A 17,792-nucleotide genomic window follows, 5' to 3' on the forward strand; every position below is an offset into this window, starting at 1 on the left:
TGGAGTCAGCCATGTCGCCACGACCGCTGATTGTTGGACAGCGCACCAGCGAAGTTACATCGGGGTCACCTGTCATTGGATAGATGAGGAAACCTTCGAGAGAAGATCTGCTGTGCTTGTACTTAACACTTAACACAAGTACTTAACATAATATATAGTTTTACATTGTTTTATAAATATAGACAAGACACATTTGTATTATTATATTTCATTTTACGATGTTCCTTCCAACGTAGTTTTCATCTTTCGGCCGTCAGGTCAGAGTCAGGTAGGATTTGGACGATGTTTTCCAACTCATCCAGCAGATCAGCAAACGAAGGTCTCCAGAATGAATCGATCTGAAATTATAGGCACAAGCAAAATATCATCACTGATCAGTAACACGTATAGCTGGCTATTATACAATTCTCCAGGAGTGGCAGCAGAGGTGCCTTATCTTGTAACTGTTAAACAACAGATTTTGGGTTAAGTTTATATGTATTTCGAAGTTGGTTCCAATTGTTTCAAAGAGTTAGCTTACTCCGTCACATCTGGTATAGGGGAGACCGGGGCATCTTGTCACATCGCTTTCACTTCAATTTCTCAGTCTCAGTACATCAGTCACCCTTTTTCCATATGATATTAAATAATACATTCTTGTGCACAAATGTATCATATTGAGATTTTTATTTCTCACTTTAATACACAATTAACTTCCCTCGCATCTCGAGTGCCTCATCAGTACAACAACCCCCAAATCGAGTGGGATCCAGCCTGTTGTCGTGCTACGCGAGTGGGATCCGCAGAGTACCAGGGAGCCAGCTGCTTCGTGCGGAGCGAGCGGACAATCCGATCCATAGGTGCTGCCCGCCCGCCTGGAATCTCCGAGAGACGACCCCTGACAGCCAGGGAAGCTGTCAGGCTCGGAGGCACGCGCCATTATCGTTATAAATGTAAATAATATTCCTGGAATGCGTGTTTTAACGAGCCAGTTACATTTCTTTGCATTCTTAGACATTACCGTTTGATTTAGTTTGCATAATTGCTCAAGTTAGTAGTTCGTTTATGGGCTAGAAACTCTGCCAGATGACAGGCACTAGGCGCCATTTCCCCCTTCATTTGGAAGAGAAAATGATCCTGAAATGAAGATTTGATTGACAGCTGCATGTCGTGAAATGATTGGTTGATATGGGGTAGAAATTTGATAGTACTAGGTGATGTCAGCAAACTGTAAATTACTGTTATCAATGAAATCTTGAAAAACAAACTTTTGATGTGAAAAAGTGTGAAAAACTAAAGAAATTAGATTGTTGTGATTTGTTTTGCATACATTATTAAATGGGTGCACTGCATACCCAGGTATTTGAACTAAAACAAAAGAAAAGTCATTCTTGGGTTCAGCTCAACTTTAAGTTATTGGATGCAGTTTAGAATGAATGTTTCACAGTCAAAGCTAGACACATTAACTAGCATTGTGCTCACTGCTATCATGTCTAAAAATAAGATAGGTAAATGTAGGAGTAAGTCAGAGTAGAGTCAAAATCCTTAGAAAAGCACAACTCTATCATTTTCACTTCCACTACTAATTCACTACTGTCACATAACCCCCACTGCTAAAACAGAATATTGATAATGCCATGGAGGGATGGGAAGCACCATTTAATGATATAATGTTTAAATTCAACACGAGATGCAAAATGGCACTCATGATGAGGGTGACCTGAGGTTGTACCTTGTGGTCGTAGGGCTCTCCTCGCATCATCTCAGGAGCCATCCAGTAGGCAGATCCCACCATGGACATCTTTCTCTTATTGCACGAGCACTCCACCTCCACCTCCTTAGAGAGGCCGAAGTCTGCCAGCACCACCTGCCTGCCCCACGGTGTCACTTTGACCAGACAGTTCTGAAAATGTACACAGGAATAATATACTGTATAAATATAGCTGAATGCAGCAAGGAATGGATATCAGTGACGAGTAGAACTTACGTACACCACTTGCAGAGAATAGTGCCATCATGTGACTAAGTGTCTTGAGACTTGGCAGTAAGTCTAATTTGGACACTTTGACGTTCATTGGATCTTAATATAGTCACATTTTCATACTCATTATAGCATCACAATGACATACAGATTCACTAAATTACACTATTGGTCATTTGAGCACCTCAGGGTACAATGGAAGTGAATTACAGCAGGATTTAAGCTGCAACACTCAGGGTTTAAACTCATGACTATTTCCTCTGAAGACAGTTGACATACACAATATTACTGAGTGGCAGTGATGCTGTTTTCACAGTAGGACTTTACCAGTGATTGGCTTTCAAGTGAATTACGTTTAGTGAACTTTGATGGTCTTAATGTCCAATATGATCTTCTGCCACTGTTACTGTATCATGGAATCAGCTTCAAGTACAAATGAGGCAGTGGGAAAACTTTGCAATTCAATTGCAGTGGTTGTACTGGTCAGCTTCCAGGTATGAATGTGTGTGTGAATGTGAACAGGGCACTCCTGAAAAAGAGAGCATTGCTCTCAGTGAGACTCCCCCCTGTATAAATAAAGGTAAAAAAAAAAAAGAATTGTTTATTTCTTTTTCTTTAGAAAATGATTTTTAGATTGCCAAATGGACTGCCATGCCATGATATCAACACAAGAGGTCAGTGTGACATTTCATTCCCCAAGACATGCAAAACTTTAATAGAAATGTGGGTAGTAATATCTGATGCTCTGTGTGTGTGTGTGTGTGTGGGGGGGGGGGGTCCAGGACAATATTGAGTTATTACTGTAAGAGATGAGCCTCTGTCAAACTGGCAGAGGCATCAGGTTCTGCTTTCTCTGTCATATTATCCAGTCTGATAATATCAATCTTCCCTCAACACTGCCAGCTCCTGGCCTGCCCACCAGTGCAAGATTTAAAAAGATAAGAAAACATAATTATACTGTAAGGCCCAATCCCAATTCTTTTCTTAACCCTCAAGCTCAACCCTCAATCTTAGTAGCCCTCAAAACTAAGTGTTAAGGGCTATCTTGCGACTTTAAAATGGGACAGCCCTTAAAGGCAGATACGTCTTCAGACTGTGGGGGGCAGCAATACGCCAAAGCTCCGTCCAGTATATAGTTTTTACTCACACACACACAAACACAGTATTACTAATACTGTCAGGAACTAAAAATACATTATAAGGAATAAGGATGGGTGTTTCACATTACCTTGTATCTAGTTTTGAGGTTTTCCCACTTTTTCCCTGCTTGTTGGGGTGTCACAATTCCCTCCAAGCCAGCCTCTTTGATGAATTGGCTGTGTAATAAAAAAAATAAATGAAGGTTATGACTAATGGTGAAAAATATGTATTAGGTCATACATTGCCATCTAATAGACCCGTTTATGAAATGTTCATATTCAAAACAGAATGCTGTTGGTCACTAGGGCAACAGTTGCCGTTGTGATCGAGAATTATGTTATGAATATGAACAGTTCACAGCCCAAATTACTCACTCCTATAGTTTCTTTGGAGCCTGCTTGCTTTTGAGGAACTTATCTTCATTGCTGGCCCTGAAATGAATCAGGGCCCGTGTTTTATCTGGTGGCCCTGAAATGGAACAGGGATAACAGTAATTTGTTTCTTTTATTTTTGTGGGTTACCTGTCTGTAAATTGGTTTTATTTTCATGCAAAGTATTATCACAATGAATACTGTCACCACAACATCCAGCAGAGCCAGTGTGACCGTGTTATCTGGTGACTTTCAACTTTCAAACCCCGCCATCGCACTAAAATAGCCCCTGCTCCGACATTTGCTCTGCTTGTGCTCAAACTCTGTGCTTGCAAAAAAAAAAATCAGAGAGCAGAGAAGAAATGCAAGAGTCGAAGTTTCACAAGCGCACAGAAGCAGTTTGACTGCGAGGGCAGGAAATCTGTCGGAGCAACAATATATTTGAGTAAGCATAAAGTTTGAGCACCAGCAGAGCAAATCCAAGTGCAAGCGGGGGCTGTTTGAGTGCGATGGCGGGGCTTTGAGAGAAACCCTTAGAAAATCTGCACATTAAATCAAGAAATCATGCTGTCAAATTGATGGACGGCGCTCTTGAATAAAGATAGGGAAAAATCTCCATACTAAACAAATTTTAATTTTTTTTTCAGCGCAGCTGCCAAAAGCGGACTATTTGTGATTGAACATAATGAAAGTTCTGAAAATCTAAATTGGTGGGATTAGAAAAAGGACAACAGGGGGAGGAAAAAAAAAAGGTCCAAGTGTTTAGTAAAGCAGATATGATGAACGTAGCTAACTGGATTACTTTGAGAGTACAGGACATGCAGCACTGAGAAACCATGTCATCATATGGTGAAAAAAGGGACAGGTGCTTGCTGACAGAATGACTAGTCAGTCATACAAACACATGGATGCATGGGGGTTAATAGAGAGGCAAAGTGAACGTCACTTCCTGCTTCAGCACTGTACCAGAGATTTTCTTCCGCAAATTTATTTTCCTACATTTTCCTTACATCTTGGAAAGCAGACTCTTTCATGCTGCACTAGTAGGTGTTTCTAACCAATAAAACAATCAGATTTTTGAACAATCCCGCTCCTTCGCAGCATCAGATAAAATTGACTTTGTCTGCCTGACTCATATTGCAGTGGTTAGACTTTTGAATGATCTCTCACTGCAAACACTGCAGCAACATGTCCACACCGATAGAAGGTAGGCAGTGCTGTGTGTACAGCTGATTTAATGAGACACAAAAAAGGCAGAAGTGCTAATAAACAGTATTTACTACGATTTTAACCACTGTTGATGCACGGAGCAGCCATCTTGGATTTTTTTAGGGCGGGGCTGCTGAGGCCCCTCCGAGTTTGGCAGAGAAAATACGAACACTGGTGACGTCACCGTCGGAGCTCATGACCTTTGAACCGTCACATTCCCGTTTCCCAGTTTGAATGGAACGGCCCATGAACCCATTACGGTATGAGATGTGACTAAAAGCTAGAACCAGTTTTTTTTTTACCTTGTGGCGATTTCTGATCTTCCTGCCTTTCCTCCTCTTCCTCGTCGCCTTGCTCCTCTTTTCCCTCGTCCTGCTGCTCAGCCAGGCTCAGCTGCTCAACATCTGGACACGCCTGGTCTGTCAGCGGGTCGCCGGCCGCAACGGGACTCTGCTCCTCCTCGCCACCCTTCTCACCCTCCTCCTCCTCCTCCTCTTCCTCCTCATCAACACATTCCTCTCCATTCAGCTCGAGCTCCTCACCGTCTGCATCCGCTAAAGAAGGAGGACCAGACTTATCGCCAAATGCCCTAAAAGATAGAAATGATAATAATAGGAGAGTTTAGTTGGAAAAATATAATGCGTTTTTTCATCACTCCTCTACAGAAGAGACATCAGGTTCAAGGTTCAAGATGTTGGCGACGGTGTGGAAGTGAGAATGCAAATCATTTTCATATATTTTGGGATTGCCCTTCCCTCACCCAATATTGGCAAGAGATACACAGGACCATGGAAGCTGTTTTTAGGGTTGAAATTCCATTTCGATGTGAAGTGATGTATCTGGGTCACGAAACATTTGAGCTGAGTAGAACGGATGCTTTACTGTTTAGAATGTTAATGGCTGCCGGTAAGAAGGCGTAACCAAAAAGTGGCTGCGTCCTCAAGTACCAACAATAAATGACTGGGTGGATATAGTTTATGATATATTTGTAATGGAAAGACTTACGTTTTCGCTGAGACTCAAGGACAGATTTGTGAGGATTTGGGAAAAGTGGATTGAGTTTATAACACCTAAAAGACGAGACTTTGTATAGAACTTTGTACCTCTTATGATTGTGTCAAACTAGTAGAGCATCCCCTCTCTCTCTGTTGTATTTTTGTTCTTGTTTTTGTGGTTTGTTTTATGTCAAGTAAATAATATAAAGAAGGAAAAGTTTTGAAAGGAGTAGGTAATGTAACAAGAAATGCTTTGGTTATATTGGAACCAGGTTGAGCCTATACAACCATGCACAGTTGCGAAATGTATGAAAATGTACAAATGTGTACTGTTGAATGTAAAATAATGAAGGGCTACTCTACTCTGAAAAATGTTCAACTGAAGTTAATGTGAAAAGACTTTTCTAAATAAAAAGAGAATTATATATATATAAAAAAAAGATAATAATCATCATCGTCAACATAAGAAGAAGAAGAAGATTTACTGTATCGTAACTTCTGCTTATAAATATGCTTATTTCAAGCTTTTTTTCTTTCTTCCCAATTGTACTTGGCCAATGCCCCCTGCTGTCCCAGGCGCTGCTCCACCCTCTGCCGATCTGGGGACTGAAAGAGCCATATACTAGCACATGCTTCCTCCGATACATGTGCAGTCGCGAGCTGCTTCTTTTCACCCGACAGCGAGGAGTTGGCAGGATGTAACGCATGGGAGGATCGCGCTAATTCCCCCAATTCCCCTCCCGCCGAACAGGCCAACCAAAGGAGGCACTAGTGCAGCGACCAGGCCACATACTGTACCACCCCTAATCCGGCTTCCTACCCACAGACACGGCCAATTGTGCCTATATGGATGCCCCGATCAAGCCGGAGGTAACACGGGGGCTCGAACCTGCGACCCTCGTGTTGGTAGGCGGGGATGCCCTGTTTTTTTTTGTAAGGTGCCAATAAAATCATGAATAGACATAAATAGTCTCTGCACCACAGATTATATGTGGTACTGCATTAATCCACAATCAATTCCTGAATGAGATTTGCAGGTTGATGGAGGCTGCTCACCAGAGGTTATCCATGTATGTGTGGAGGACAGACACTCCTCTCCCTCTCATGCCCTCACTGTGCATCTCTGCACTGGACATCACCGCGGTGCCGACTGCCACGGGCGCTCTGGATGGAACCAACCCGGGGGGGGGGGGGGGGGGGGGGTCACAACTCAGAATAAAGACTGTGAGGAACAGGGGAGGAATCTCACGTGTGATCAACTTTACCTGTTGCTCACCACTCTGACGGCACAGCAGTCGCCCCGTTTCACTTCGGGCAGACCGCTGGAAGGCACGGCCACTCCTGGCAACATCAGATCTTTGGAGAAGCATTATGATTTTGATTTGATTTGATTTGATTACTGCACGTTGTCACCGATATGAAACGTGTTGTATATCTAAATCTGTACCCGTTTTAATCGTGTACAAAAAAGAAGCTTACCTGCTCCTCCAATCATTTTCTGCAGCACCGGGGCCCATGTTGTGAATGTCGGCAGGGCAGAAGGGTGGTGCCAAAGCATATACACTGAAAAATGGGTGCAATTAATCATCTAACTTACTCAACGTCATCCAATCGATCCTATCAATGTAAGTGAATGGCTATTTACCTGTGGGATAGAGTCGTTTCTCCAGTTCAAAGAACATTGGGTTTTTATGGAGGACATAAAGTGTGATGGCATCTCCCTTGTGGGCATAAATCTTGACTACGTTCAGTTCCTCTTTGTTGGGGACGAGCTCGGACAGCTCCTCTGCCGACAACGATGGGAAGGCTGTGGAGACGTCAGCTTTGAGCTTTCTCCTGAATGACAACAAGGAAGAATATACATATATACATGTGGCAGGTTATGCAATGGATTCCGTGGCAGCTGGCTAAGGGGATTTCAAGGGTGAAATCACACATTTTAATTTGTTTACATCACTCATTGAGAGCAGGGTAAGGCATTTGAAGTTGGGTCTTTCTTTACCCACAGAATAGTGTTTGTCTCCGTCCCCAACTATTATAAATGAGTCAGGAAAACTCATGGGTACTCTACAAGAGCTAGTGAGGCAAATGTTGTCCCCTGTAGGTTTAGAACTGCATCTCGGAAAAAATGCCTTTCTGTAGTCTGCAGCCACAGAATGGAATATGTTGTGTTACCCCATTTGAAAGAAATTGTCACTGCCAAGTAAGCCTTTTAAAACAGCAGTGAAGGGATGGGTGACGAGCTGCAGACAGCCATGCATTGTATAACTGTCGCGGTTTGTGGTTTCCGTTTGTGGTGTGTGTATTGTTGATAATGCTGTTTTATTCTGTCTTGGAAGGCTCGTGCTGGGCTGACCACTGAATATTATTTTTTTTTACAAACGAGGACCACAATGGAAACAAGTCTTGTACTTTATTGTGTTTTATTCCTCGACAATTTTTATGTGGTTCATGGATTGTATCTGTTCATTTGTATTTTTAACAACTGTCTAATAAATTCATTCATTCATTCGTTCACTGAATGAATATTTTTGCCTAATATGAAGTGAATATTCTGCACTAATTTGTTTTTTCCCCAGTAAGGCCTACAGCTGTTTTTGAAAACCACATTGCTGTAATCCCTACTTTTCCCATAGTTCCCATTCTACCTAAGCTGTGTTTGAAATGTTCGGTTGCATGTGTGTAGCCTCGACTCACCTGTCTGATCCTTTGATCACGGTGTTGGATTTGACACGAAACACCTTGGCGAACATTTTATTTGAAAATAAATATAAACTACCAGCCAGTCAGCATGTTGGTTTGTGACTGTCATGTAGGGACTACTTTAGGCGTAAGGTTACGTGCATTGCGTAGTGATTAGGTCACGCAGAGATAACGCATGCGCAGTACGGTTGTGACCAGTGAAGTTCCTGTGCTGAATGCTAAGAGAGGCACGCTGCTAACACTGAAGCTATGATGCTAATAAAGAAACGGATGCTGAGAACAGAGCTTGTCGTCACCGAGTATCATTGAGCAAGTATACAACTTGTACAGTGACAGCACCAAATGGTCTGGAAAGTCGGCAAATGCGTTTGGTATTATGGTCCGACACATAATGCTGTCCGACAGGAAAATGTGCTGCTGCAGTGACACGGTTTAGTTCCGCAACAACTAAACGATGCATCTGGGAAACACACAATTCAAATATTCGATGTGAGCCAGCTTTAAAGATCTCAGTGGCGAAATAGCAGAACATTGGCTTTAGGTTTTGTACCATGGCATAGTTGTTTTGTGACTGCACTAGTATTGTTAAACTACGGCCTAAAAGGAAGCAGAACTTTAGAGAATCAATTCAATTCAATGAGGCTTTATTGGCATGAGAAAGTTGCCAAAGCAAGTGTAAAATAAAAACAAAAAATGTGCTTACAATTAAACATACACTAAACATCAGCTATGTAACATTGCACTCAAATAACAGTAGTAATTGCAATCAATATACAAACATTGTGCATACAATTGAAGATCTAAGTATAAACCAGTATAAACAGATGTGCAACATTGCAACATAGTCAAAGCACATAAGACGAGCTAAAATTAACTTTTAAAATGTACAAAAAGAAACAAATTGTGCTTAAATGGCTGTTGAGCTAAATATAAGTAACGTTAGAATGAAAATAGAAAGTACAAAATTGTGGAAATTGCAGTTAAAAATATAAGTGCAAATACAAATAAGTTGTAACTGTATCAAAACACTGCAATGTTAGTTTTTTCTTCCAGAAGGTATTGACACTTTGAGTTCCAATGATAGACCGGAGTGTCCGATGTGGATCCACCATCATCTATTGAGCAAGCCTGTGTGTGTGTGTGTGTGTGTGTGAGTGTGTGTGTGTGTGTGTGTGTGTGTGTGTGTGTGTGTGTGTGTGTGTGTGTGTGTGTGTGGGAAGCTATGCAACAGGGAAGCAAGCGGACCGGTAGCATCTGTCTGTCAGCCTCATTTGTGATTGGTTGGAGGGGTGGAGCGACCATTGGTCACAGTCATTCAGAGCTTGACTCCTATTACATCCATGCTCTGAGGAGGGTCAACTTGTCTCCTGCTCCTCGGCCCCCCTGGCTCTCCTCTGGGTGTTGGTACTGCTACTGGGCTGGCAGCGGAGGCTGGGGCTGGTAGTGAGCGCCGTGCCCCAGAGCCATAGCCAAGGTTCTCCGCCGCTGCTGGAACAGCTGTTGTTGCTGGCACTGCTGTTGATGATGCTGATTGTGTTGCAGTTGCTGAGGCAATGACTGCTGATGTTGACGCAGTTGTTGTTGTTGATTAGGTTGCTGGTATTGTTGCTGTTGATTGTATTGCTGCCGGAGCAACGGCTGCTGAGGACGGTGCTGCTGCTGCTGCAGCTGCAGCGCGTTGGGTTGCTGTTGGCCGAGTTGTTGAATTTGTTGCTGCTGTTGGTGATGTAGCTGTTGGTGCAGTTGCTGCCGCTGGAGTAGTTGCAGTTGTTGGTGCTGTCCCTGTTGTCGCTGTTGTTGCTGTTTGGTGGTGGTGGGCACAGGCACCGGGAGGGGCATGTGACCCGGAACCAGGTTGTCGTATGGGCACACGGAGGAGGAGCGGGGTAACAATGCGGTGAGGCTCTGTGTGGAGGTGCAGAGTTTGCCCTGACCCAAACCACCAGCCAGCGGAGCTCCTCCCATGGCGGGAGGTTTGAAAACATGCTCGCTGGTCCCTGCCAGGGCTTTCGAGGGCACCTGGGGGGTGCAGATGGCGATGGGCTCCACCCCACTGAACGTCCCCATCCGATATGCTTCTGGTTTGCGGCAGATGGTGGCCGTGTGAGTCTGCGACTGGTGCAGGATGTCGATGTGTGTAGTGTCTTCGGAGCCAGAGGGGGTGGTGGCCTTGCTGCTGCTGCTGCTGCTCCTCGGGGCATCCAAATCCAACGCACCCAACAATGGCAGCTGATCCCCGGCCGAGCAAGTCTTCCCCAATGCAGACATGGCGAGCGGCCTCTCTCCATGGTGCGTGTTGGCATTGTGTGGGGGGGCCAGCGAGCCGTCCTCAGCCCCCCCGCTCCCGCCTGTCCCGGACCCTGTAGCCAGCCGATTGGTGGAGCTGACGGGGTCCTGGATATGTATTCCATTCACAGCCCAGCTGATGGAGTACAGGGAGGGAACATGCCTCACTGATCCTGATGGGTAGTCACTGCTGGTGCTGCTCTTCCTGGATGGTGTGTCACTATGAGAAGCTGGAGGCGTCTGGTAGGTGTAGCTGGAATCAGAACCTTTCAGGTCCAAGATCACCTGTTCGCTGGCTGGAGGCAGCTTAGTGGGCTCGGCTGTCAGGTTGGTCATATCTTCTAAAATGGTCTGCAGGTGGGTCGCCTCTTCCAGCATGCCGATCTCATGGTCCAGCACAGGTTTGAGCATGGTGACGAAGCTGCAGTAGCGTCCTCTCTCCTCAATCAGCGCTTTGTGCACCGCTCTCTTCTCAGTCTCCTCCAGGATGGTGTAACTGACGTTAAGGGCCTGAAATGTGCTGACCAGCTGGCCCCGCACGTTGTCCTTCCCTTTCTTCCCCTTCTTCTGCAGTTTGATGCTGTTTGAAAACTTCTTCTTGATGTCCGCCCTTGCCTTCTTGTACTCTTTAGCATGGTCTTTGTCCAGCTGACTGGCCACCTTCTTCCACTCCTCCATCTTCAACTCCAATGGAGAGATGAGACTGTCTGAGAGGGCTGTAGTAAGCAATTTGAGTTTGGACTCGATGTTGCGTTGTCTCATACACATCCTGGTTAACGCAGAGCCAATCTCCTTGGTCGCACCTCTGGTTCCAGTGGCCATGTCTGCCACATTCTGAAAGGCGTCCAGGAAGGCTCCGGTCACCAAGCAGGTCTTCCTGAGCTGTGACTGCAGCTTGGTTCCTTTGGTTAGAAGATTCTCCCATGCAGGATAACTGGACTTCATGTCGTTCAAGATGTGATGGAAGAGCCCCCCAAGGGCGCTGCAATCCTTCTCTATACTCTCCTCCATTTTGCACAGACTCAGAAAGAAAAAATCTAACTTCCAAACTCAGCAACTTCACTCTTCCAACGCACTGATGCACTGAGCTTGGTGAGTTGCGCCAGTCTTATTTATACTCCCTGCAGTGAGCACTAACGTCCCCTGTGCTTCTGATTGGTCTGCTGATTCAAAACAGAGGGCGCCTCGCCTTCTGATTGGTCTGCTGACCCAAACGAGGACTCCTCCCCATAGCAACCGTTACTTGACATCCTGCACACGCCCCCCCGGGCAAGCTAGCAGCGTGTCACGGTGAAACGGACTGGTCTGACCACAGACTGTAGAAAGAGATGTAATGCAGGATAGCCAAGCGAATGGTTTGGATGGAAGTTTGACGCTAGGCCAATCAGAGGCAGAGAGGGGCGGGTTATGCCTTCGCCATCATCCCAATATCGCCTACTGCGAAGGTATGTGTGCGGGACGTGTGCGCATGCGCATACGTGTGTGTCACGTGATGAATGCGAGTAGGGGCGTTACCTGATTGGAGGTCGATTTGAACTCCTGAACTCAGTTACGTCACTCAGAGTTAAGCACTGGCAGTTGCAGCTTGGTCCCTCAACGCAGTAGACGCACAGAACAGAAGAGCATCTCCGTGAAGAACGAAATAGCAGAGCATATTGCCATGATCATGGTGGATTCTGTTGACATCGACAGGTAAAATCACAAATGTTCACTAGCTAGTTAGCATGGGTCTTTATGTGTGTAATTTAAGTAATGGTTGAGTGGTTAGCTCACTTTCCTTATAACGTTAGTCGTGCGAAATATGGGTCTTTAATCTGCGTAATTTCAGTAATGGTTAGCGGTTAGCTCAGTTAGCCTATGTTAGGGAACTGTGTATGTGTCCCTAGATAGTTGTGTGTTGTTTTGGGGGAAGAGTGAAGCACCTGTTCGACGACGTCGCGTCGTCTGTCTGAGGCACCAAGTCCGTATTTTCTTCCGAAATTGACGCACGAAAAAAAAGAAAAAGAATACGACCTAGTTTGTGTCACAATTACGTCCGTCATTTTCGGACGAGTTTCGATTTTCTGCGTTTTTCGCATCAGTCAATAGATTTTTGCGAGCTGGGACCCGTCTGTGTTTTCAGATGACGGATTAAAAAACACGCATATGAAAACAATCGGACTGTGTGTGCAAAGACCAGCGGTTGCTAACGTTACAGCCTCTCTCTCTTTTGCTGTTTTGTTAACAAAGTGTCAAGTAATATGCCGGACCCGAACACTCGGCTACAGTTATAATGTTCGTTACAGAACGTTAATTATCATGGCTGTTGGTAGCTGACTAGTAAATATCCACTTTAAAGGTGTCAGTTTCAGCCCTGATTGACTGTGTTTTCTTGTGGTGAAAATGCTCTGGTAAACGCCGCCTTGGATAGTTTACCCACCTCTGTATTTACCAACACACCCCTGCTCTGGTTTGGAGATGTTGGGTCAGATTCAACATGTTGAATCATTGTTTGTCCATGTTGAGCCCATGGCGCACCAATCAAACATTCTCCAGCAACTGCCAACATGAATGTTGTCAGACATGTTGGAGCATGTTTGATTGTTGTGCCATGTATGTAGCGTTACACACACAAGTTTGAAAGTTTAATGGAGTTGTAGCAGCAGTTGTGTTTCACTTTCAAAGTGTCTAGTCTAGTCCTGTCCTGTCTAGTAGGAGAAACAGTCAATACAATTGTATGTAGAAGAATAGCAAAGAAATACAGTGTAATACATAGAATAGGCCTATATGTGTTTATATACACTTGTGTATGAGTGTGTTGTGTCAAACGTGTGTGTGTGTGTGTGTGTGTGTGTGTGTGTGTGTGTGTGTGTGTGTGTGTGTGTGTGCATGCATGTGTGTGCGTGTGTGTGTGTGCGCATGTGTATGTGTGTGTGTGTGTGTGTGTGTGTCTGTGTGTGTGTGTCTGTCTCCAGGCCCATGGAGCCTGGTATGAGCGGTCACAAGAAGAAGTTTGAGGAGCTGTGGGAGGAGCAGCTGATGTTAGTTCCAGACGACTTCTTAGAGTTGTCGTTCAAGGAGGAGCTGAGGGAGTTGGAACGGGTTTGGATGGAGAAGATGGACCTGGCCGAGTTTGAGCTACTGGAGAAAGCTGTCGACGAGCTGTCCGACTCTGGCCTCTCCTCCTTTGAAACCAAGGTAATAATTGACTCTGTTTACTACAACCATCTTTCTTTCTTTTTTCTTCAATTCCAAACAGCCTCGATTGTGTGAGTTTTGTGCGTTTTGTTTTCCCTGCCTTCATCTTCTTATTTTTATTTGACCTGTTGACCGTGAAGCCAGCTTGTGTGACGTTTGGCATCTTGACCCTCGCAGGTTCATCGATTGGACCAGGAGCTTCGGGGCGTCGAGGAACTCCACGAGCTCTGGCTCGGGGAGTCCTCCATCCTCCTCCAGTCCTCCAGCCCCATCAAGTCCCCCGAGTGTCCGCCTCTCGCTCCACTTCACCCGGAGGAAAAAGGGGACCTCGCCCTGGCTCGTGACCTGCTCGACAGCCGCATGGCCTTTTATAGAAGACTGTTCTCCAATATGCCACTGGAAAACCACTGTCGAAATGAGAGCTATGCCAGGATGTTGGTCAGATTTGCAGAGCTGAAAGCGTGAGTAGCTATAATGTTTAACCTACTCTTTCAATACCTTCTATTTTAACCTCTTTCAGCCTCTGATTGCATGCAGTCATTTTGATATGCTTATCAAAGAACATGCAGTCATTTTGATATGCTTATCAAAGAACAGTTTGGTGGATATCAATTCTTCCCCCTCCCCTCTTTTTTTCTACTAGGGTCCAAGATGCTAATGAGGCAAGAGCCCACTTTGATGTGGCGAGATGTCACAGCCAGGATTTTGCATTTGTCCACATTGCTTTTGCACACTTTGAACATTCTCAAGGTAAAGAGAGATGCCATTTGTTGCTGTTGAAAATATGAAGGAAAATATCAACTTATTCTCATGACTTGTGGTATGATGTGAGATGTTTCACTGTCTGTTGTCTTATCTCACCAGGCAACACCAAGACAGCCATCTACATTTTGCAGAGGGCAATTGAACTGGACGCCAAACCAAAGGAAGTGCTGGAGGCTGCATTACAAAGCCTGCACACAGGAAAAGCACAACTTGTCTGTTCTGAGGATGAGCAAAATGTGTCAGGGTAAGAATAAAACAACTGCTTTCAATTTTCACCAGGTATTAATTTTGTTCTAAAACATAAAATCTTACATCTAATCCCTCTTCTCCGGCCCTCAGAACAGAGCACTTGAGTGGATCATCAGATGACCAGCTGCCAGGATGCAGGTCTGAATCTCAGCCGAGAGCTGTTGGCTTGGTGAGAGTTGCGTTTCTTCCTGCCAGTATTTTCCCCCTACTTGTCAAAGAGTGGATGAAACTGATTACTGATCAGTCTTTGACGTTGTGCTCTGACCTTTTTCTTTGCAGCAAGGGAGAGTTCCCATAGTTCCCATCCCAGAAACGGATGTTGACGATGGCGACGAGATACCTTCAAAGAAAGGTGCATCCATCCCCAGCAGCAGCTTGTCCAGGTAATTATGTAGGACGGAGATTTCCCCCTTTTTTTTCCCATGACAAGGACCCACAGTAGTTAGGCATTCCACCATGGACTTCTGTTTTGTGATTACTACAGCAGAATAACATGGAGCTAATATCGCAATTCATTTTTCTGTCCCACCATACCTGTTGTCCCATTTTTGTATTGCGATGCTGAATTTCAATATATTGTCCCATCCATAGGTCGCGGCCCCCCCAGGTTCTTGAGATGGACCAGCAGCTCCGGCCCAGCAAGGGGCTCCACGAGCGCCGGCTCTCCTCCACCCCCATCGAGTCCCCCAAATCGCCACCTGCCACTGCACTTTACAGGGGCAATAGCAGAGGTGGAAGTAGCAGCAGCACCGGCGGTGACACTATAGATGCCGTGGCTCCATTTTCCCCTGGTGAAGTGCCTTTTTTTTATCAGTTAGACTTTCAATGATCTATAAAAAGAGTAGAAACCGCACACTCTGGCTCCGATGCAATGAATTTAATAAAAAGACAACGTTTCGGCCTGGTGGCCTTTGTCAAGTCATGTACTTTCAATGATCAACACAGGCATCACCTTGGTGGTGTATTTTAAAGATGATGATATTTACAATTAGATGTTTTCAGTTTCCATCGATATTATAAATGTGATGGGAATGGACAGGCTTTTTTGGAGAGTGTATAATCTAGTGTTGCAACAAGAAGTCTATTACTAATGGTTGAGGAAGTTGTGCTCGCTCACCTCTGGAGCCTCTGCAGAGACAAACATCTGCTTTCTGTTTCTCTCTCTAACATCAGCAGATTACGGACCATTCCTGAAAGCAGGGAGGGTGGATTATTCTTAGAAACAAGGGAGGATTCTGCACACTACAATAGAGAGGCAAAGTGACCGCCTACTTCCTGCTTCAGCACTGTACCAGAGATTTTCATCCGCCATTTATTTTCCCATAGACATTTCATAAAATGCTTATAAAAATAGTTTTACTTGGTCAAACCAAACGGTTCAGCTATATTTAGAATCGGGAGAGACCATAGAACATTTTACTCGGACCAAAACTTAAAAAAACAACATTAAAAAAATATTTTCTTAAAATCCGCAGTTTTGTTTTTTTTATGTTATGGAGAAATAAATGGCGGAAGAAAATCTCTGGTACAGTGCTGAAGCAGGAAGTGACGTTTCACTTTGGCTCTCTATTGTGACTCAATGAGTTTGAATTAACGACTGACTGTTCCTTTCCGACTTGTTTTACAGCTCCCTCCTTCCCAGATGACATGTGGCCCATCAAAGCTGCCAGTCATCTCACCATGAAGCAATATTGGGATGTGAGTGAAACAGCCATGGCTCCATTGCAAAGCTCAACAAACTTTTGTTGCCTGTTATTAATTATTAATGAATCAAGACATTTAGCATGTCAACGTGAGTTCATGTCGTCAAGTGTACCCCATCGCAAGCAAAAGGATGTTATGTATTTATTCAAGCATGCATGCCTCCCTTCCTTTTAAGCAGAGATAGACATAGTCCACAGTTACTTAATTGCCATTTCTTGTTCAATATTTGCCAAGTCTTTTTTTCCTGCTTATTAAAACAGTTATATATACATTATATATGTATATATATATTTTTTTACATTTATCCACACAGCAATTGAGGGATCTGAAGAAGGAGAACTTTAGCCTGAAGCTGCGGATCTACTATTTGGAGAAGCGCAAGGGGCAGGAATGTGATGACTCCACCGAGGACATATTCAAAACGGTGTGTATATACTATATACTTAAGTATGCTCAAATGTATATTAGTTCCTATTTATGGATTTGTTATGCATTCACGTGGCCTCACAGTGCCATATAATGTGTATGTGACTGTTTCCTATTGGGAATAAATTACATCACAACTCCAGCTGTGACTACAGCTGGGCGTTATTCAACCCATAGCCTGCAGAGCTGATCTCAGAACAGTTGATTTTGCTCCTTTATTTGTGTACGTTGCCACAGTAACCAGTTTCATTGTTGTGATTGTATTGTTGTCTTTTTGGGTGAGAAGTATTTATGAGAATCTCATTGTCTCACCTGGAAAGTTCATCTTTTCTTTTTTCAATTTAGATAAAAGAAGTGAAATGTATTGTAAGACTTGTATCTTTTTGTAGTACACACATATTCTTTTGCGGTGCTGGCCAATACACCTATTTGCACTGAGTCTATATGTGTATATTCAGAGCACTTCCATTCCCCCGAACCCCATCCCCCCCTGATTTTTCTCCCCTATAGACAAGTTTCCTGGGCACTTCCGGTTTGCTTCCGGACTCGGGCCGCGATATGTCTGTCTCTTCTGGAATACAGAGAAGCGTAACGTACTAGCGTAGTAGCCATAGCGACCGCCGAAAAAATGCAAACTTGGGATCATTCTCCGAGTCTCCTGTCTAACGAAAGAGTGTCTATCCCACACCCGTTGACAGTGGACACATGGGAAGATAATATGTGTAAATGGCCGAACGTAACTACAGGCAGGATTATAGCGTATTTTGAGGAATCAATGGAGGCGGACGGTAACGCGATGAACTATCT

At 44.4% G+C, this 17,792-nt stretch overlaps 2 protein-coding genes across 2 annotated transcripts; both read right to left on the bottom strand.

Moving 5' to 3' along the window:
• Positions 1 to 239: 239 nt before the first annotated feature.
• On the bottom strand, positions 240 to 8,428 carry LOC310796435 (eukaryotic translation initiation factor 2D-like; the record flags this gene model as incomplete). The annotated part of the gene is made up of 8 exons (XM_083658618.1): positions 240 to 338; positions 1,712 to 1,866; positions 4,983 to 5,269; positions 6,732 to 6,839; positions 6,941 to 7,031; positions 7,155 to 7,238; positions 7,321 to 7,511; positions 8,373 to 8,428. The coding sequence occupies 8 exons, from the start codon at positions 8,426 to 8,428 to the stop codon at positions 240 to 242; spliced, it is 1,071 nt and encodes a 356-aa protein (XP_083514744.1).
• Positions 8,429 to 9,733: 1,305 nt separating this feature from the next.
• LOC310796436 (uncharacterized protein) lies at positions 9,734 to 11,675 on the bottom strand (the record flags this gene model as incomplete). Its single annotated transcript, XM_083658619.1, has 2 exons — positions 9,734 to 10,178; positions 10,270 to 11,675. The coding sequence occupies 2 exons, from the start codon at positions 11,673 to 11,675 to the stop codon at positions 9,734 to 9,736; spliced, it is 1,851 nt and encodes a 616-aa protein (XP_083514745.1).
• Positions 11,676 to 17,792: the final 6,117 nt, after the last annotated feature.

The sequence above is a fragment of the Poromitra crassiceps genome (genome assembly GCF_964638095.1).
Source record: "Poromitra crassiceps genome assembly, chromosome: 22".
NCBI lineage: Eukaryota > Metazoa > Chordata > Actinopteri > Beryciformes > Melamphaidae > Poromitra > Poromitra crassiceps.